Source organism: Vipera berus (assembly GCF_964194415.1).
Source record: "Vipera berus genome assembly, chromosome: 2".
Taxonomy (NCBI): Eukaryota; Metazoa; Chordata; class Lepidosauria; order Squamata; family Viperidae; genus Vipera; species Vipera berus.
In genome coordinates this window covers 37,563,105-37,585,268 of record NC_138203.1, presented here as the reverse complement: position 1 = coordinate 37,585,268, position 22,164 = coordinate 37,563,105, and the positions used below count along the sequence as shown (strand labels likewise).

General features: G+C 35.2%; 1 protein-coding gene across 1 annotated transcript in view; it reads left to right on the top strand.

Annotated features, from left to right (window-relative positions):
- The window catches only part of EDIL3 (EGF like repeats and discoidin domains 3), a gene marked incomplete at both ends in the record, with an annotated part of 274,583 nt that overhangs the window by 191,501 nt on the left and 60,918 nt on the right, over positions 1 to 22,164 (top strand). Inside the window, 3 exons of the mRNA XM_081316932.1 lie at positions 15,184 to 15,339; positions 18,718 to 18,862; positions 20,885 to 21,069. Coding sequence (XP_081173058.1) covers positions 15,184 to 15,339; positions 18,718 to 18,862; positions 20,885 to 21,069 — 486 coding nt within the window. The remainder of the gene's footprint in view (positions 1 to 15,183; positions 15,340 to 18,717; positions 18,863 to 20,884; positions 21,070 to 22,164) is intronic.

Sequence of the window (22,164 nt, the reverse complement as noted above, 5' to 3'; positions counted from 1 at the left end):
GAAAGTGATTTTTGTATTTGCTAGAGCTCATCAATTGTTAATACTTCCTCACTTCTGATTAAAACTTACATCCCTGAGGGTATATTGTGCTTAGTACATCAATTGACTGCTTAGCCTAATGATCCTATGTAAGTTAACTATTTGTTTTCAACCCTAATGGAAAATTACAAATTTAATTTAGAAAAAGGTTTTAAAATATTGGTAGTTCTCACTTAGTGATTGTTCAAAGTTATGACAGACACCTCCCCCCAAAGATACTTATGAACTGATTTTGAAGTTCCAACTTCCATAACTGCCCCCCCCCCACCAGTTATATGATTGCATTTGGACCACTTGGCAACTGGCACACATTTGTGGCCATTTGCAATCACACGACCACAATTTGTGTTTTTTTCTTTTGCCCGTTTTTGGCATTCACTTTTGGTTTTCTGGCAAAAACTGCACATTAGATATAATGTAGCAGCATTTGCATAATGACTGTTGCAAAAAAAAAGTTTGTAAAATTAGGTGCAGTCCCACAATGTCCTGCTTAATAGCCACCGTGTAATTCTGGGCTCAGTTTTGGGTATAAGTCGAGGAATACCTATAAGCACATATGTATTTATAAATAAAGGTCCTAAATGAATATACGTAGGGTTCGTGTGATTAAAAAGACATGTCATACTATTACATAACTGTAACTGAGTTCTGATCTCACTACTTTTTTATACATCTTATTTGCAAAATGTGTTTTCTTATTTGATGTAATATACAGGTCATGTTAAGCAGTGTAGCTGTAAGAGTTTTATTTCAAATCTTGTTGAAAAAACCTATTGTGATCTTATTGTGAAAAGCATTCTTCAGATATGGGCATAAAAACTTAAAATAATTGAAGATCAGACAGTTCACTATTGGAAATAAACACTACTGTGATAATGCATTGAAGCTCTCAATCAGTGATATTTAGCCTCAGCAGTTTTAAGATATAGATAGTCCTCAACTTTCAACCATTTGTTTAGTGATTGAAATTACGACAGCACTGAAAAATGTGACTTATGACCCTTTTACACACTTAGGACTTCTGCAGCATCTCCACGATGACGTATCAGAATTTGGATGCTTGGCAACTGGTTTGTATTTATGATGGTTGCAGTGTTCCAGGGTCATGTGATCAACTTTGTGATCTTATGACAAATAAACTCAATGGGGAAATCAGATTCACTTAACAACCATGTTACTAAATAACTGTAGTGATTCACTTAACAACTGTGTAAGAAAAGTTGTAAAATGGGGCAAAACCTACTTAACAACTGTCTTGCTCAACAACAAAAATTTTGGATTCAGTTGTGACTTTAACAACTTCCTGTATATGAAGTTCAGCTGCCAAAATTCTCCAGCTAGCATTTCACACTGATCTAGAGATTCCATAGATTTTAGACATGCCATAAAAATTAGATGCTCATTCTGCCATTGATCCACTAGTATTCTATGCAAGATTACAGAAAATGTCAAAGAGAGAAATAACAAAAGTAGTTTCAGCCAAAATCTCAAATACTATTTGGTGCACACATCTGCACTGTGATATTTTTTCTAAGTAAATGGTAAAAACCAAATTGAAAAGAGGGGGGGGGAATCCTAATTGCAGTGCCAGATTTTCTCTTGAGACTCATCGAGTTTTATATTCCCTCTGCTTGACTCAGTAAAAGTTGCTCCCAAACAAACTGGTTTCAATTTTTAATGAGATGTATACGCCTAATTGTTACTAAGCAAAGGAAATATATATATATTTGTTTAACATCCATAATTCACTTTGGATAAGGCTCATATATATATATATATGAGCCTTGGTGGAGCAGTGGGCTAATGCCTCCTTAAGTAACACCAGCTGCCTGCAATTAGTGCAGGTTCGCATCCCACCAGGCTCAAGGTTGACTCAGCCTTACATCCTTCCCAGGTAGGTAAAATGAGGACCCAGATTGTTGGGGGCAATTAAGCTGACTTTGTAATAATGCCGCTTGGGGGTGTGTGTGAAAGGCCTAATAAGCAGACATATACATAGAATGAAGGCTACTGCTAAGCTTGTAAGCCGCCCTGAGTCTTCGGAGAAGGGCGGGATATAAATGGAATTAAAATAAAAAAAATAAAAAAATATATTGCCAAGAGTTTGCTTATGGGGTTAGTTTTCTTTTCTTTTTCTTTCTTTTTTTTGTTTCTCCAGCTGAAATCTTCAGATTCTTAACTTTTCTTTTGACAGTACTATTACAGGTATAAGAAAAAATATGTATATGTGCAGGAGTTTTCATATTTACATTGTGCAAAAATAAAATCCAGAAAACACTGGAATTAAAAACCTACAAAAAATAAAAATTAAACACAGAATTTACAGAACAACAGAGTTGGAAGGGACCTTGTAGGTCTTCTAGTTCAACTCCCTGCTCAAGCAGGCGACCCTATACCATTTCTGACAAGTGGCTCTCCAGTCTCTTCTTGAAAGCTTCCAATGATGAGGCACCCGAAACTTCTGAAGGCAAACACAGGTCAGTGGGAGTAAAATCACAATCAACTCTACTTGGTATTTCAAGGAGAATGGTATTATTTTTGTCCCTTTAACTAATGTTTGTATTTAATTTTTGTTAACACATCACAGTCCCTGTATTATGTATTTATTTATATCAGAAAATTAATTTACCTCCTGTAAGGACCCACCTCAGCTAACCACCCAAGAAAGCAGAACTCTTAAAACAGGCATTGTCTCAAAAGGAACTTTTATTAGGGGTTAGTGACAGTAGGGAAGTCAAGACAAGATCTGGGGAAAATCCCACCTAAACAGTATAGTTAAACCAGCAATCTTCCTCCTCCCATCAAAGTCATAGAAATTCAGCCAATCCACAGGTGGCATGATGTTTGGGTAACTCTCCAGTTTCGCTTCTCCTAACTGTCTCCCTGATAAGGGAGACACATTCTTTTCTCAAGTGGATAGAGGTGGGAGAGGAAAAGTAGAAAGCGAAAGTTATCCCAAGCGAAAGCAAATCCCCTCCCCTCCCAGAAGAATGGCAGGCCCCAAACAAGAGCACATATGACGGGAAAACAATAAGGATTTGGGACCTGACACCTCCCTTGTGTAGAAGGGCTATTGTGGAAAAGATTCACAGAAGCCATAGTCAAAACAGGATCTCAGTCATGGAAACCAAGAAAATGTGAGGGGAAAAAGAACCCCTTAAGATTGCCCTTTCTTGACTCTTGTTTAAGAGGAATATCAGATTCTGTTATTATAGCCTATATAAATAAAGTTCTACTGTAGTATTTCTTATAACTTAATATGGGCTTCTGTCAGAAAGCCTGATTTCATTTTGTTCAGATTCCCAATGATTCATTTTTTTTTGCCCCAACCATTTTTTGAGCAACTAAGCATTGTCTGACTAGTGAGCATACTCAGGACTTTATCAGGCTATTGCAGTTTTCCCATAGACAGAATAAACAATTTCCAGTCCATAGGAGACACGCAACCAAAACCTCTTTTGTTCTGGCCAGAAACAGAAACCCGAGTTAGCAGTACTGCAGTTCAGCAACAAAAGACTTAACAATAAATTTCTTCCCAATGGTATGTACATTTAAAATAGGCTTAATGCAGCTTTCAAAAAAATTCAGTTCTGCAACATGCCATAATCCAAGCTACCTCCCACATGAAATGTCATTACACATTAACACATCCCCTGCTGTAGCCTTCCACAGCTATAAAAAAAACATGTATAAAAACAATACCTCTATAGCAGTGTTGGGATTAAAACACTTTCTCTGGGTTCATTCCAAGCTGGAAATGAGGCACACCAGACAATCAGTAGAAAGTACAAAATATGTTTATTTCACTTGCTTTGAGTGGATAGCTATGCCCACATCTCTTTGTTTCTCCTTTTATAAGGTTATGAAGTTTAGAAATTTAGCCAGTTATTACCTTCATTGATTTTCAAAACCAGAAAATAACTGAAAAGGTTTAAGAAAGAAAAAAAAAAGATAAAGAAGACAGAGGTGCAAAAAGAAAAGAAAAAGTAAAGAAAGCAGAAAAAGAATGACTTCAGACTTTCTTTGTTACAAATAAGAATTTAAAAAGTACATTAAACTTTTATGAATGAAGGCAAATATATATGTCCCAGGATAATGTTGCAGGATCCAATCTGGATTGGTCACCACAGCCAGAGATTTAGTTTTCCAACTTTTGTACTGCTAGATACCATTCTGGTAGAGACAAGTTCCCTGAGGATGGGCTCCATCATGAGTCCAAAAGCTTGGAAGGCTAAACATCTGGTCTTAGTGACCGACCCAGATTGGATCCTGCATCAAACTTTTATGCTAAGGTTAACATTTGTCTACATTAGTTTCTTACAAAAAAAATCCAAGTGGTTTCAAGTGGATATGAAATTATTCAGTCTTTTCTTTAATCAAAGCTGTCGAGTTCACCATTTCTGTCAAATCCATCAGCTTCATCATTCATTCTTCCATTGTAAGTACAGGTATTTGTAGATCCTTCCACCTTTGTACATATAAAAGTCTTGCTGCTGTTGTCATATATAAAAGCAAATTTCCATAAGATGTTTCCCTTTGTTTGACCATTAGACTCAAAAGAAAAATCTTTGGTTTCAATTTACCTTCACCTTTAAAATCTTCTGGATCAAAATACATACTAGATCCCAATATTTTCTAGCTTTTTTGCATGTCCACCAGAGATGGAAAAAAAAAGTACCTTCAGTTTGGTTACATTTCCAATAAATATTTGAAGCTCTCTTATACATTTTTGACAGTTTATCCAATGTCATATATAAAAAATGCATAATTTTATAAAAATATCTTTTAATTTAACCAATCATTATCAAAGGAATGGAATGTGTTACTTATTACAAACAAAGGTTTACCTATTTTACAGTGAAGGCAGATACCTCTTTTTATATGGTGTCTCTATCTAGAGCCAAAGCAGATTTTTTTAATCGGTATTTTATCTAAAATGGGTGTTTTTCTATGCATAAAATTTATGTTTTTCTTTATATACGTATGCATGCATTTTGTAAATGATATCTCTATTGTTCCTAATGGAGAATGCAGGTCTTATACAGTGAAACTACTGTTGCCTATTTACTACTCCCTATATCATTTTTAAATGTATAAAAAAAAATTACAACACCAGCAACTTTGTACATTTTCTTGTAAAGAAGTGCCGTACTGTTAGAAATTTGGACTTTGCCCACATTTCTTGCACATGAATATTTGTCATTTTGCATATGTAAGTAATAATATTCCATTAGATTTTTTTAAATTGCTGTCACAGATGTATTGTTTCAAAAAAACCTGAAAGTAGATATACAATCCCTATCCTGTACAGTAAATATATTTGGAATCATACTTTCTATCTTCATATAAATGTTATCTTTTATTAACCATATGGATTAATATAAATTTGTACCCTGAATAGCCCATGTACTTTATGTTTAGAAAGAGAAGGCCATCTATAATAGTTAAATCTTGAGCTTTTTCAGATAAAAATAGAAGTAAATATTGTCTCTGTTCACCATTTTTAGTCATGTTTTTTTCTACCCCGTGCCTCGCATATAAATAAGGAAAATTAATATTGTAAATTATATAGCCAAATTATTATTTGAAGTATAATAATTAATGTTTCCTCTTTTGCTAAACATAGTTAGGCTGATCATCAATAATTTATACATTAAGTGTATTTTAAATGATTGCAGAATTCCATAAAATCTGCAACTGAGTGTGGGCTTTGTGCTGAGGCTGCTGTCTAAACATTCTAGTCGTTGAATAATTCATATCTCTCCATTAATAGAATTCTTAGCAACTACCTTTGGGAGTAAAATAATAACTTAATAAGAAGAAACAAGCCAAGCTAGTTTTTAGTCTGTCTAATTCTGTAAATTCTCAGAAGCACAAAAGGGTTGCTACCCAATGAAAGCCAAATGAGTTGTCTAGAAAAATGTTGCGACTTTTGAAATATGTTTATTCTTACTTTAACCATCTATATGATAATCCAATTCCACTTATTATTTCTTGCACTAAAGACACAATAGGTTTTACACAAAGATGAACACCTCCATCTGTATCAGAGAAATATCTAGCAAGTTCAGTGGGTACCAAAATAATGTAAAATCATGGATACAAAAAGTATATCTAGTATTTTCTTGTCTCCCTGTCTCACACACTGTCATGGTTCCAATAGATGAAACCCATCAAAAGAACTTCAAGGCAAAAATTCTTCCTTAAAGAACATTTTATTCAGGAAACAAAGTATCGGCACTACATAGTTGAACCCAAAAACTAAATTCCCTTCCCACAGATACAAAGTAACAAAGTGCAATTCCCTCCCCCAATAAGCTGTCATAAATCACATTCTCCAATTAGCCTAAAATGCGGGGTTTCTCCCCAGCTCTTCAGCCTGCCAAAACGTTATCAGCTTGTCCTTGGGTTCCCATAAAGCAGCGTTATTATTATGGCTAGCTGAGCTCAAGCTTTCATCCCAATCCCCCCCCTTCTGCACCTGATTTCTAAATACCAGGAAAAACATGTTAAAAGAAAAGAGAAAATGGCTGCAATTTTCATCAGTTGTCAGAGCAGGAACATCCAATGTTTACAGGGTTGACACTCACTTTCTCTCTCTTTTTTTTCTGGTAGGAGATATGTCTTTACATAATAAAATAGTGAAAATATTGACATTCAAAGAGATCTTTAAAATCTTTCCCTTTTTCTTAAAAATAATATACTTTCTGTTTAAATTTCATCAATGACACCTAAGATTAGTTTTATAATGTTTGCAACTTTATCCTCCTCCTCCTCATCATCATCATTATCAGAGTTGAAAGGACCTTGAAGGTCTTCTAATTCAACTGCCTGACATTGAGAATAATCAATCAGTGGAATGGCATCTATATGGAGGGAAGTATGCAGTGGGGTACCTTAAGGTTCTGTCTTAGGCCCAGCATTCTTCAATATCTTCATCAATGGTTTAGATGAAGGGATAGATTGGGAACTCATCAAAATTGAAAATGAAAATCGGGTTTCAGGCCCAGGCATAGCACGGAGACGGCATTGGTCACACTGGTGAATGATCTCTGGTGGGTTCGGGACAGGGGTTGTTCCTCTGTCCTAGTCCTATTAGACCTCTCAGCGGCTTTTGATACCATCGACCATGGTATCCTACTGCGGTGTCTCAGGGGGCTGGGAGTGAAGGGCACTGTTTTACGGTGGTTCTCCTCCTACCTCCTGGGCCGCTCGCAGTTGGTGTTGATGGGAGGACAGAGGTCCACCCCAAGATCTCTCGTTTGTGGAGTCCCTCAGGGGTCAGTCCTCTCTCCCCTCCTGTTCAACATCTACATGAAGCCGCTGGGTGAGCTCATTCGTGGTTTCGGGGTGGGGTATCACCAGTACGCTGATGATACCCAACTTTTTCTTTCCACCCCAAACCAACCCAGTGATGCCCTCGCTGTGATGTCCCATTGCCTAGAGGCGGTCTGGGTTTGGATGGGGAGAAACAGGCTTTGTCTCAATCCTGCCAAGACTGAGTGGCTGTTCATACCATCATCTCGGGCTGACCAGTTTTCTCCATCATTAGCAATAGGGGATGAGGTGTTACCCCCCCCCATTGATAGGGCTCGCAACTTGGGCGTCCTCCTGGATTCACGGCTCAGTTTTGAAGATCATATAGGAGCCATGACCAGGGGGGCTTTTGCCCAGATTTGCCTGGTGCACCAGTTGTGGCCCTATCTGGACCGAGATGCCCTACGCACAGTCACTCATGCACTTGTGACCTCCCGGTTAGACTACTGCAATGCCCTCTACATGGGGCTGCCCTTGAGGACCACTCGGAGGCTTCAACTGGTGCAGAATTCAGCCGCGCGAGTTGTGATGGGAGCTTCCCGATACTCCCATGTAACACCTCTTCTCCACGAGCTGCATTGGCTTCTGGTTGCCCTCCGGGTGAGATTCAAGGTGCTGGTAATGACCTATAAAGCCCTAACTGGCTTGGGTCCGGACTATCTAAGGGAACACCTGCTGCCGGCATCATCTTCCCATCGTCCTGTGCGCCCCCACAGGGAGGGCCTTCTCAGGGTACCACCGGTTAATGAATGCTGGCGGGTTATTCCCAGGGGAACGGCGTTTTCTGTGGGTGCACCTGCCCTATGGAACCAACTACCCACGGAACTTAGGACTGCCCCCGACCTTCGCTCATTTCGCCGGGACCTGAAAACCTGGCTCTTTGAGCTGTTTGGTTCAGATTGTGGGGTTGTTAATTTAACTGGGTTTTAGGTTTACTTTTGGGGCTTGAATTTAATTTAATTGTTTTAATTGATTTCGATTTTAATTTTTGTATTTCATGGTTCTAACTGCCCTGTAAACTGCCCTGAGTCCTACGGGAATAGGGCGGTATACAAATTCAATAAAATAAATAAATAAATAAATAAAATTGCAGACTAGACTAAGCTGGCAGGAATAGCCAACAATCCAGAAGACAGCCTTAAGATTCCAAAGGATCTTGACAGACTTGTACACTGGGTTCTATCTAACAAAATGAAATTCAGTGATGAAAAAAGTAAGATTCTACTGTACATTTAGGCAAGAAAAACTAAATGCACAAGTATAGTATAGGTGGTACCTGGCTTAATAGTAATAACTGTGAAAAGGATCTTGGGAGTCCTAGTGGGCAATCAGTTAAATATGAGCCAGCAGTGTGCTGCAGCTGCCAAAACAGCCAATGCAGTCCTAGGCTGCATTAACAGATGAGTAGAATCAAGATCGTGTGAAGTGTTAATATTGCTTTATAATATCTTGGTAATACATTTGTAATATTGCATCCAGTTTTGGTTGCCACAATGTAAAAAGACTGTAAAAAGAATACATACAACAGCAACAAAGATGATTAGAGGACTGGAGGCTAAAGCATATGAAGAAAGTTTGCAGGAATTGGATATGTCTAGTTTAATGAAAAGAAAGACTAGGGGTAACATGATAGCAGTGTTTCAATATCTAAGGGGCTGCCACAATGAAGAGGGGATCACACCTATTCTCCAAAGGACCTGAAGGCAGGACAAGAAGCAAGGGATGGAAACTAAACAAGGAGAGAAGCAACCTAGAACTAAGGGAAAATTACCTAAATTAGAAAATTAGAACCTTTAATGAGTGGAATGAGTTGCCTCCAGAGGTTGTGGATGCTCCAACACTGGGGGTTTTAAGAAAAGATTGGACAACCATTTGTCTGAAATAGTATAGGGTTTCCTGCCTGAACAAGGGGCTGGATTAGAAGACCTCAAAGGTCCCTTCCCTGTTGTTGTTGTTGTTGTTGTTGTTCATAAATGATAGAATATAACTATAGTACACATTGATCTATTTTCCATGAATGTAAATGTTAGAAATACCTTTGTCTCCTGCGCACACATACAGCACATGTACAAGCACATTAATTATTTAGAGATTCTAGGGAAAAGATAATTAATCTATACAGTTTGAAATATTTCATCTCAGTTCAACACGAGATATTACTCAAATACTGCCTCCACATAAAATGCGAGATCTAACCCAGAGGAGGGGAGCTGAAATTTGAAGAAAGAAAATAAGAACAATTGACAATAACGTTTTAGCCAAACATCCTCCAAAAGCAGAATGACTGGAATGGGAGCAGAATTCGGGGCCGGGATAGTGCTGATGTAACAGCATGGTTCTATATTTAATTGCTTCTGCTGTAGAAAAAGCTGAACAAGATAACTGAAATGAAAGGTAAAGAATCACAGCTACTAGCTGCTCAGTTGCAGTTTTGTTTCATTTCTGAGGTAGAAGGAAAGGAGATCTACCTTTTTCTCTACTTACAAGTATATCACATATTACAGTTCTGTATAGGTTTAGTGTTTAAGGTTTCGTGCATACAGTATTTTTAACTTCTACATTTCAGGTATTTTTTGGTTGCCAAAATAAATTATTCACCAGACTAACAGGTCTCCTGTGATTCCCAAATCCCAGGGCCCAAGTTACAAATCAGATTTTAATAATCTGGGTGGCTGCCAGCTGTACCTCTAATGTGAAGCTCAGCATTTGTGGATAGGAAGACAAGTTTTCTTTGAAGTTAAATAATTCTTTTAAGGACACACATTTTGTTGTCTTTAGAATTACGTTATTCCAAGGTTATGATGTAAGGGGTTACAGTGAAGATGAATATGGGTGGGTAGGTAGGTAGGTAGGTAGGCAGGAAGGAAGATGATAGATAGATAGATAGATAGATAGATAGATAGATAGATAGATAGATAGATAGATAGATAGATGATAGATAGATAGATAGGTTTTCATGTTCAATCTTGTCCAATTCTCAGAGGCAACCCGGATAAGTCCCTGCAGTTTTCTAGGCAATGTTTCTCAGAAGTGGTTTGCCATTACATCTTTCCTACTGCTAAGATAAAGGGAATGGCTCAAGGTCAATGTTTTCAGGGAACCCAGGAAAATTTAAATTACAGAAAATGCTTGCTTTGAGTTAATTGCTTCAACAGTTCTAGTAATATAAGTAGGAATTAATTATTTAAATAAGGGGAGAAAACTCTTTGCATTTTTAAAAATCAGTTGAACTATTAAAACAATAACATATATTGTGCATTCAAAGGATTAATAATTCTGTGAGGCACATTTCCTCATTTGTCCCTCCTACAGAATATCTGCAGAGTTTATTGAGATTTATATAATGTAAATTAAGATAGTCATTAAGGCATTTGCCTTATTTTATCACATTTTGCTGCAGTACTAGCCTAGAAGTTCCTGTTTATCTATTTTTATATTATTTATTAATTTATCAAACTTATTTTCCCCCAACCTCATTTTGAAATGACTCTGAGTGGCTTACAGATGTTGTTCTTTGTCTGCCAGAAACTAGGCATTTTGAAGTTACCTTCCCTCCCTACCAACCATCCTCATTGCTTCTCCCTCTCCTCCCATGCCCATTTAAAATTAAAGATGATTTTTTTTGGTCTTCCAAACTGTTTTGGATGGACAGAAAGAAGCATTTGATAGTAACATGTAGTAATTGTCAAGACATGCACAAGTGGAAATGGGGTAAAATTCACATGGAAAGATTAAAGCTTTGATTGCCCAGTTGCAGTCTCCAACTTGAATGTTTTTCTCTTCCCACAGACATCTCTGAGAATTATATTTCAGTAGAGATGCATTGACATATTTTTGCTATATTGTCCTCATCTCTTTCATTGATCTGAAAGAAGCAGTTAATATGTAACTGTGATTATTGTTTTCTCAACTAGTTGCCTTAATTGTTAAGCTTTTGAAAGGAGAAATATTTTTTTATAAAATTACCAAGAAATGTACTGGGACTATGGTCTGAAAACAGACAAAGTCCACATTTCAAGTTAGAAGGATTAATTGTGAGAGTTCGTCATTTACATGAACGGAGAAGATTATTTAAATTTATGTCATTATTCAAAATCCTCAATAAATTTTGAGTTCTTTCCATAGCTAAGCTCTGATGCTAATAATAATAATGCTGAAGAAAAGACAGTAGGAAAAAAGAAGAATCCCAATTAATGGGTGGCACAGGAGAGCTATATTCAATGATCAACAGTTTATACTCAGCTCAAGTGATGTTTGTGATTAGGCTGCCATCAGTTGCCCAGCACAACATCTTGAATGGATCATAAGATTTAGGAAGGGGAGAGTAGTATGGTTCTTAGTAAAACTGCAACCACTAAAGCTTACTGGGAGTTTGAAGAACACTATGTCTAAGTTATTTATATAAAAACACAAATAAAAATACAGTACCTAATACCTATGATGATAAACAAGGCATAGGACACAATCTGGTTTGGGAAATATTAGGTCATTATCACCAGAAAAGATAGTTATCAGAGCAGATTTTGTTCTTGTTTTCTGTATTGCACTCAAAAACCCAAGTTCAAATTGGATCCAACACATGTTTTTTTTTCTTAACCATCAGAGCCATTACTCAAAGCGGATTGGATGATTCTTGCCTAGTTCAAAAACCTAAGGATTGAAATTCAAATGTTGAATTACATTTGGCAATGTTTAAAATGGGAATTCAATCTTTGTTTCAAATTACACATATCAACATTTTTTAGAGAACCCGGGAAAATTTAAATTACTGAAAATGTTTCTTTGACTTCATTGCTTCAACAGTTCTAGTAATACAAGTAGGAATTAATTATTTAAATAAGGGGAGAGAAATTTTTGCATTTTTTAAAATCAGGTGAACAATTGAAACAATAACATGTATTGTGCATTCAATGGATTACTAACATTTTTACATATTTATTATATTAAAAACCTTGTGGTACTGATTTGGCTTTCTTATAAATATAGGAAAATAATTGCTTTTTAAATGTTTTGTTGCCTTTCCCTGACTGGTCGGAGATTTGTAATAGCAGCAATGTATCTTCCGGCTTGAAAATAATTCAAGTTCCATCTTCTGATGTAAGATAGGTTCCAATATGCACATATCAGAGCTTCTACTTGTACTGTCTTGGAGTTTATACCCTGAGTATTACCTTCAAAGAAATCTTCATTTTTACAAACAATGTTTAAGTGAAGAGAGAAAGAGTCCCCGAAGGCCTGGAAAAAATTGTGCCTGTACCTGACACTGACTGCTTTATGGAAAGCATTAAAGACCATATTTCCCTCCTAGAAATTTGGTCCGAGGATGTTATGGCCTGCTGAATAAGGATTTTTTTTCCTGACACTTCTGGTTTAAAATCTTGGTTTTTTATTGTTTTGGGGGGAAAGATTGTGTTTTCGTATTTGTTTAAGGGGTTTGGTGTTTTTTTGTTGTTGTTATTTTGATGAAGTACACCACCATGTATCATGTGCTAAGAAAGTTGGCTACAATCAGTCAATAAGTCAATCAAGTTCTCAGCTGAATTTTTGGCTTGATTCTCATGAGACACATAACTCTACTTTCAAGTTATACATCTATCTACTTAATTTTTTCAAGAAATTACACCCAGGGGATTGTAATATGTAGTCATGTAGGTTGAAAACTGAAATATAATGCAGCATAATTTATAATATATACCATTTGCATATGGACTATTAGATATTGTATTCCTTCTTTATTGTGAATACCTTAACAGTGAATAGGCCCATTCTTACCTTAATTGAGTAGTTTATGCTAAATTTAAAGGAAAAGGAATTTATGGAACTACAGTACGTTATAAAGAAGTTAATAAATAGGCTATCAAATACACAGTTAATGCAGACACCAGTAAATTAGTTCATTTGGAATTGTGCTCTGATGCAAATCCCATTTATTTCAACAAGACCAAAGATGTAAGTATTCCTGGAGGAACTGAGTTCCCCTCTATCATTTTTTTTAAGCAATAGAACTGACTGAATAATTGAGTTTCAGCTTTCAGCTTTTTAATATACTGTATATGGACATTTGTCAGAGAAATGAAATTCTAGTCTAAAGTCCTTTTATCACAAGGATTTCCAAGAAAAAAAGAGGAAGGAAAACTTCCACTGAATGAACTGTTTGCTTAATGCCCGTCTAGCCTTTATTCCATAAACAGCTGTAAGCTACATGAAGTCTTAGCCAAATCAAAATTTATTTAAAATGGCTATAATTAGTCCTTTCATGTATTCAGAGGGATACAAAAGTATCCTTTATGTTACACTTTATTAAAATAAATGTGAAAAGACCAAAATGGAAAGGTTTTTTCTTGCTTTCCCCATTTTTTCTTGTCTTTATTTTCTTTGATTTCCTGTTCTGATATTCAAAAATTATTAAAAGAGCCCCCTTTCCTCCATTCAAATGCTTATTTTCTATGAAGACCATTTTTGATATTTTTGAGAAATGAACTTCTGGATTCATTAAGCAGCTCTTCCAAGTTCCACCCCCATATGATTTGTACATTAATGTCATTCCATTATATATTGCATTGAATTAATATGAAAGCTACTCAGAAATTATTTTTTATTGATTAGGGTATTTCAGTTGCCTACATTTTCTATTAACTTTATGTAAATCACTTGTAGGCAGAGAAGATTAAACAATTATTTTTTTAAAAAGCATTTGAAATATAAACCCTATTTGAAATCCTTTGAAATCCTCATTAAAAGTATATGAGCAGAATTGTCCTTTTCATTAAGGAAGGTGTAAATGTTAGCTAATTTAATCCTGGCAGTAAATAAATTTCAACTTATATTTAAGAATGGTTTGTTTAACTAACAATCTAATATATGATTTTCTTAGGAATCATAAATCAAATTTACTATAAATATTGGTCAATATGAAATATACATTATGAATGTTCTTCACTTGCAGAAAAATATAACATCATTTATAACAATATTTTTAATTAACCAATGTGTACGCATATTTATCTTTTTATTTTATAAAGCTAGTAATCATTTTACTTCCACTGACCAAAATACTATACCAAGCAGAATTATTGGTCTACTGAATTTCTGTCCATGATCAACCGTACTTATAGTGGATCATTTTGGGGGGAAAACTGGAAAGAATATAAATATATATTAAGGGTTTTTTTACTTACACAAGATTCCTTCAATATAGAATTTTTTACCGATTTCAAGATTTTCTTATTAGTGACTGAAAAGTCATTGGGTTTATAAAAATATGTCAGATGAAATGTTTATACTGAAACATTTCACAAAATATTGCTCTGCTAATCAAAGAGGTGGATAGGTTAATGCACAAGCTTGCAGGACTAAAACATGTATTTATTACTCAAAAGAAAGATTTAACTCTTCGTATCTATTTGTAGAAAAATAATTAACAGTTAATTGTATTTTTTTTAAAAAAGTTTGTTTCTTAGACTGTAGTTAGAATGGAATCTGCTTAATATAGTTTTAGCAGTGGAAGTTATCACAAAAATCAGGCCTCAACCAATATTCTCCAAGCTGTTCTGCATTATCCTTGTGTCCATAGGAATATGCACAGAAGAATGGAAAACATGCTAGAAGAAATGATTGTTCTTTAGCATGTGATGTTCTCTTAAATTAACTATCATAAGTGGGTTGGTTGAACTTCCATATAAATAAAGCCTTGGACATAGGAACATTTGGTGTTAGACAAGCCATACATATTATTTATATGAGCAACAGCATGAAATGAAAGTACATTTCTGCTAAAAGAAATACAGTGCTGATTATTTCATTGATGATGCCTGATTATAATTTCAGATAAACCTACAACGAAAAATGAGAATCACTGGAGTTATCACACAAGGTGCAAAGAGAATTGGAAGCCCAGAATACATTAAATCATACAAAATTGCATATAGCAATGATGGCAAACTATGGAGCACATACAAAGTGAAAGGTACCACTGAAGATATGGTAAGTCAATTTCATCAATATAAAAGTAATATTTTGTATAATATAAAATGCATTATTTTAAATCTATGCCTTTCAATAGCATAACTTACATAAAATAAGCTTAAAGAGACATTTCTGCCTTCAGATTTTATTCTGTGATAAACTGCAATTTTATAGGTTTGTTTTTAATTTTTATTTGGACTTTTATTGGATTGTTATTCAATCTGAATATCACCTTTCTCCGGCTGTGGGAAGCTCACAATGTATTACCATAATTATCCAATGAAAACAACCACCAATGATATCTGGTCACTACGTACAGAGAGAAACAAGGCTTTATAGAATGCCCATAGGGTCGGGGCTGTTGGAGAAAACTGTAAGATTTTTTGTTTCATCCCATGTGTGACTTACAGGTTTTTTTTCTTCCTTCTCAAGATGAGGTCCATTTTGTTTATTCAAGTGTTACACTACTAGAGTACTTCAGTCTCCAAATACCTTACTGCTTTTTTTGTTTGTTTGTTTGTTTGTATCCCATTTCTATTATTTTCACAAATAACTCAAGGCAACAAACGTATCCAACACACCTTCTTCCCCCTATTTTCCTACAAAAACAACTTAGTGAGGTGGATAGAACTGAGAGAGGTGACATGTCCAAAGGCACCCAGCTGGCTTTCATAATTAGTATGGTTTGTCGCACAGTCAGTCAGATGTATAGACTGGATTTTTATCCATCTACTGAGTTCTGCCTAAGGACCTGGGATAGGTAGATGCTGTTGTTTGATAGTGACAAAGGTATTACTGTTAATTAATATTAAATTAATTAATAATTAACTTACTAATAGTAATAATAATTACTTTTTATTATATTGTATGTGTCCCTCAGTTTGCAAGCTCAGGTCAAGCACCCACCGACATTTTCAGCAACATTCGATGGGCAATACACAGGAAATAGGGTATTATAAAATCAAGCAGTAAGGAAATAAAATATTTAAAAATGATTGGATACAAATTAATTATAAAAACATAAAGTTTTAAAATAAATCCAAGATGCTATTTTGTACCTGCCAGATATTAAACAACAGCTACTGCTTGCCAGATGCTTGTGTAAAACACTTAGTGATGTTCAAATGGCTCAAATATTTCTACAGGAACAAATTGGTATCTAGGTCATTCCCCCTTATAAATTCACAGTGCTGTAGCAATTCTGTCTTATTTATGTTGACAAATGATTAATCCTTGAAAATAAAAGATATATTTAAAAACACTTAATTAAACTCAATGTAAAAGTAAGAATACATTTTAAAATTCAACCTGCCCTATATGAAGTATACTCAATTGTATTTCACTCTTAAGAGCAAGAGAATACAATGCCATTCCTGTCCTGAAGCAAGAACAGACAATAGTACATTAAAAATATTATTAAACACAAAAGTATTTGAAGGTAGAAATTGTATCTTACTATACACAGGGTCAAACTGTATAGTTTGTTTTAATGCTATTGTCACAGAACAGATTCTATACGGCAGCAATTAATTTAAAAAATCTAGACAGGTAGCTTTTAAGTTCATTTGACTTGATAAAAGGTAATTTGGACAGGCATGATAACCTTGGAAGCAGACTCAAAACATATATAGAGGCATACAAGTAGGGTAGGATACAGGAAGTAGAAAAACAGATACACCAGCCCTTCCTGTATTGACACATACATTTTTTTATAGAACACTGACACCTACTGGCTGTTCTACCACAAAACTTTTTGTTGTTATGGAATGTGGGTCCAAAATTGCTTCTCCAGTCATTGTGCAGATAATAAAGCATCCATTTAGCATCTAAATAGTATTTTGCTTAGTAAAACATAATGTAGATAAGTGTATCAAGCCTAGTGAAGGCAAGGCTCAACATATATGCATGTACAAGCATAGAAGAAGAGCATAGTTACAATAAACAGTAAGGAATATTAGTCTAACTTCATATATACTTCCAGTATGACAGTGAGACTGATATTTATGGTTGATATTGCCTGCTCCTACACCTAACAAATACTATACTGCTCAAAAAAATAAAGGGAACAGAAAATAAGACATCCTACTATTAAATACAGTATATTGTGTTCCCTTTATTTTTTTGAGCAGTATATTAAAAGACATGGTCTGGTAAACTAGTATGAGAATAATATCAAGAGCTTTTTGGTAGGAGACAAGTGAAGGACAGTGTTGAAAGCATTTATATTATAGTGCCATTAAGAATATATGTTTTGGGGTTGCTAATCAGTTTTAGTATATAGTTTATCACTAAACATTGTCAAATTAAGATAATAATAATTTTATTGATCACAATTTTCATTGGTAGGTATTAGTCAAAATAGTCAGATACAAGAATAGTAGGGGGAAGTCTTGTTCAAAGATCTACATTCCAAATCAAACACCTAGTAGAACTCGGCAAATTCTTTGAAAGCGATATTTTGAAGTATGTAGGAGTGAAAATGAACCACCGTACTTGAAACAATTACAAATTCTTCTGGCATATATGGCAGCTTTAGATGTGACTCCTGTTGTGTTCCTGCATATATCTAAAGGTAGTCTGAAAGAGAAGTGGCTTTGGATGTGGATGTACACACTTGTTCACATGTGGGAACAGCTTCTAAAGAAGCTACGTGAATTGGGAGGGGAACAAAACTGTTCAGAAAGCATTTCAAAATGAGTTGCTTCATACAGTACTAAGCATTCCAAAGTATTTCTTCTGAAGAATTTGTGAAATCCTGATATATGTGATACCTCTAAGTCTCTTGCCATTTAATTCTTCAGACTAAGAGATATTGAGTGGCCCAAAGTCAACCAGCTGACTTCATGTGTAAGGCAGGACTAGAACTCACAGTCTTCTGTTTCTAACTGCTATACCAAACTTCCTCTCCCTTGATGACCTAAGGACAGGATATCTGTGACATCATCTGTCTCCAATTATCTTTGCCCATCCTCTATGATCTGACAAGATTGATATGTTAAAAGTCCCATCAACAAAACAATGTCTGACATCTCACCATGTCAATATCCTCTTCTCGGTCATCACATCTGGCTTTTGGATTTGCATTCTGCCTGAGAATTGTAGAATCATGATCCTGTGGTTCTATAGGAAGTCCCTGAAACCCTGGCTCTTGCAGGAGGCACTGAAATGGGGCAAATTGTGAATTTGTTGGCGCGTTTGCATTTTAAAATTTTATCTAACATGGTTGTTTTATCTTTTACTCCATTGTTACTTTGTGTTTCTTACCCCTCTTGCAAGCCACTTTGAGTCACTAGTCATTTGGACCACTAAATTAAATTAATAAATTAGTAAGCACAAATCAATATTTGTGGGTTACATCTTTCATATGTGACTAAAGCTTATTATGTGCTATTGCAGGTGTTCCATGGAAATGTGGATAATAATACACCTTATGCAAATTCTTTCACCCCGCCAATAAAATCTCAGTATCTACGATTGTATCCTCAAGTCTGTAGAAGGCATTGTACTTTGCGAATGGAACTTCTTGGCTGTGAATTGTCCGGTCAGTATTTTTAGAATAGAAATGTTTCTTTGTATTATTTGTAAATATCCAGATGTCTCATAATGAATTTATGTATGTTGATATAAATATGTCAAAAACTAATATATTTTCTCATCATTTATTTAACATTTTTAAAAACATATTTTTGTAATTCTTCAATTTATCTGTTATTCTCCTACTAGAGCACATTGTTCCCCCTTTTTTTCCTTTTCCCGTACTTTATCACCTTATTTCAGAAAACTAATTCTGAAGTGATCATATTGTTATTTGTTTTAATACAAGAAATACATTCAAATCCAAAATTAAACCCAAAGCAATAAAATTAAAAAGGCTCAATATACAACCAGTCTGAGGTAGTGTAGTGGTTAAGACATCAGGCTAGAAAGTGGGGCTACGATAGTCCCACCTTAGGCACAAAGCCATCTTCCTTTCTCTCAGCCCTAGGAAGGAGGCAATGGCAAACTACTTCTGAAAAACCTTACTAAGAAAACTGCAGGGATTTGTCTAGGCAGTGTCCAAGAATTGGACAAAACTGAACAGAAAGGGAGGGGAGAATTACAGCCAGAACTGAAAATTAAATAAAAACAAATGAGATCACATTTATATCATAATTTTTTGCTAGTATATATTAACCCCGGAAGCTAATGAAGAGTCAAATGCAAGTTTATTAAGTTAATTAAAATGTAATTAAAACATTTTGTTTATAAAACAAAACAAAATGTTCAACGGTTGCTTTTGCTGGGATTTGATTTGATTTTGCTTTCTTGTGCGGCTTTCTTTCCTCTTCCTCATTGTGACTGTGGTCGTCTTCCTATAGATACAGATTTTAAAATAAATAGAAAATTGTATCCAGGATCTTTGGCATGTTAAACTGTCTTCTCATTGTACTTTCCATATATGAAAACACACATTTGAATAGGTCTTTACCAAACTGTTCGAAGAACAGTAATAGCTACTAACTAAATCCATTTCAATGATCTCATCTACTTTCAAGGTCCTTATACCTCCAAATTATCAGGCATCTACCGTTTCCCCCAAAAAATAAGAACTATCCTGAAAATAAACAGAAGATGTGGGCTGGCAGTGGCCACGTGGGCTTCTGCTGGACCAGGCTGTTGGTGCCACTGCCATGAGGCGAGACAGTGGAAAAAATAAGACATTCCCCCAAAATAAGACCTAATGCCTCTTTTGGAGGCCAAAAAAATGAGACCGGGTCTTATTTTCAGGGAAACATGGTAGTAGGACATAGAAAGCTTACCTTTTTCATAGTGGCCCCTGCCTTATGGAACACCCTTCCCACTAAGTTTCCATGGAGTTATTAAGAGCTAGCTTTTCTGTCAGGCATTGGGGTAGCAAGGTTAGAGTCTGGTGGACTGTATACATGTATAAAAGTTGGATGCCTAACTTTTATTATGTTTATTGTATAGTTTCTTGCTTTTAGGATCTTTCAAAGTCCATTATGACCACAACCTGTGGTTACCTAACTATACCATTAGTTGAAGTAAAAGGAATAATGTGTATATAGTACTTATGGATAAGTTGGGAAATTTAGGTGCCAAAATCCACCTCAAACTTGGTTTGGTTTATTCCCTATACCTCACACTGGTTTGTTTTATTTCCTATGAAAGGGGTTTAATTGTCTTTCTGTATCTTTCACAGAGAATGGAGAATTTCTTTTAAAATAAATCTGTTCTATCACCTTAGCACTTGTTTTAATTGCTACAGCCTAAAGAGTGACAATTTTCTTTTTTAGGGTTGAAATTTATAACAATTGAATAAAGCTTTAGTGAATTGATGAGTAAATTGAGCAAATACATGAAATCCTTTGTTTTTTTTTCCTTAGTTTCAATATAGTAATCTAAAATGTTTTTTTTTCTTTCTTCAAAAATTAAGCTTCATAACTGGACTTCCATTGTCTTTAGTAAAATTATCTACTTGTTAAACACGTGCACTGATGCAATGTCAGAATTTACATGTCACTCACCTATTTGGTTTCAAATATTTTTATTTTAATTTTTTTAGGTTGTTCTGAACCTTTGGGGATGAAATCGGGACATATTCAGGATTATCAGATCACTGCTTCCAGTATCTTCAGAACACTCAATATGGATATGTTCACATGGGAACCCAGGAAAGCTCGACTAGACAAACAAGGCAAAGTTAATGCCTGGACATCAGGGCACAGTGACCAGTCTCAGTGGCTACAGGTGATAATTTTGGCTTTTTGTAAAAGAGCAACAGATTAGATTAGATTAGATTAGATTAGATTAGATTAGATTAGATTAGATTAAGATATGGGGTTATTAAGGGATGCAGATAAATTTATAGAGTTTACTAAAAAAAATAACCAAGACACACTGAATTAAAAGAATTCCAAACAGTAATAGGTACAATATAAGAAGCTATCCTGATATGGACATGGACTGCACCAAGTTCTCCCCATTGAAGAGGAATAGCAACAAGTCTATAGAAATAGTTGGAATGTCAACAATATTACCGAATCTTTCTCTTTTTTATCACTATATGTTCATTTTTTTTAAAAAAATACAATACAAACATTTCCCAGAAAGATAGCATAAGGTTTTACTTATTTATCTTTGAATAACAAACTCTGCTTAACATTTCCTTTAGCGGGAATTAAATTATTAGCATCCATTAGATGCTGATCCAATAGAGATGTGTTGTGATACTGGTAGAAATAGATTTAATTAGCTTTATTTCTTCAAGACCCCCTCTATTCTCTTAGAAATGCTACAGAGCAGATCAAGGAACCATTCTCTCAAGTATCAGAGAGAAACAGCTTCCATGAAAAGAACTTTACTACAAAGAGACCAAAATCTGATCTTCAGGATTTCTACTTTTCTGTTTTACTCTGCATTTTATCTATTGTAAAAGGGATCCAGTCTTTAGTGGAAGGGAAATGAAGTTTTATTTATTATTTATTTAACTGTATTGGCTGCCCAACTCCAGTAGACTCTGAGTAGAATACAAAACTAGGGAAAATATAAAAAATATAAAAACTAAAAGTGCAAAGCATTAAATCATGCAGTCAGTCAAAACTAAAATAATGTAATAATAGCAAAAACAACAAAACAATACAAGACCTAATTTTAAAGCTTACCTTACAATAGATAAGCTGTCATTAACTCTGAGTGGATTTTCCAGAGCAGAGGTCTTCAAACCTGGCCCTTTTATGACTTGTGGACTAACTCCCAGAATCCCTCAGCCAGAATGCGCTGGCAGAGGGATTCTGGGAGTTGGTCCATGAATCATAAAAGGGCCAAGTGTGAAGACCTCTGTTC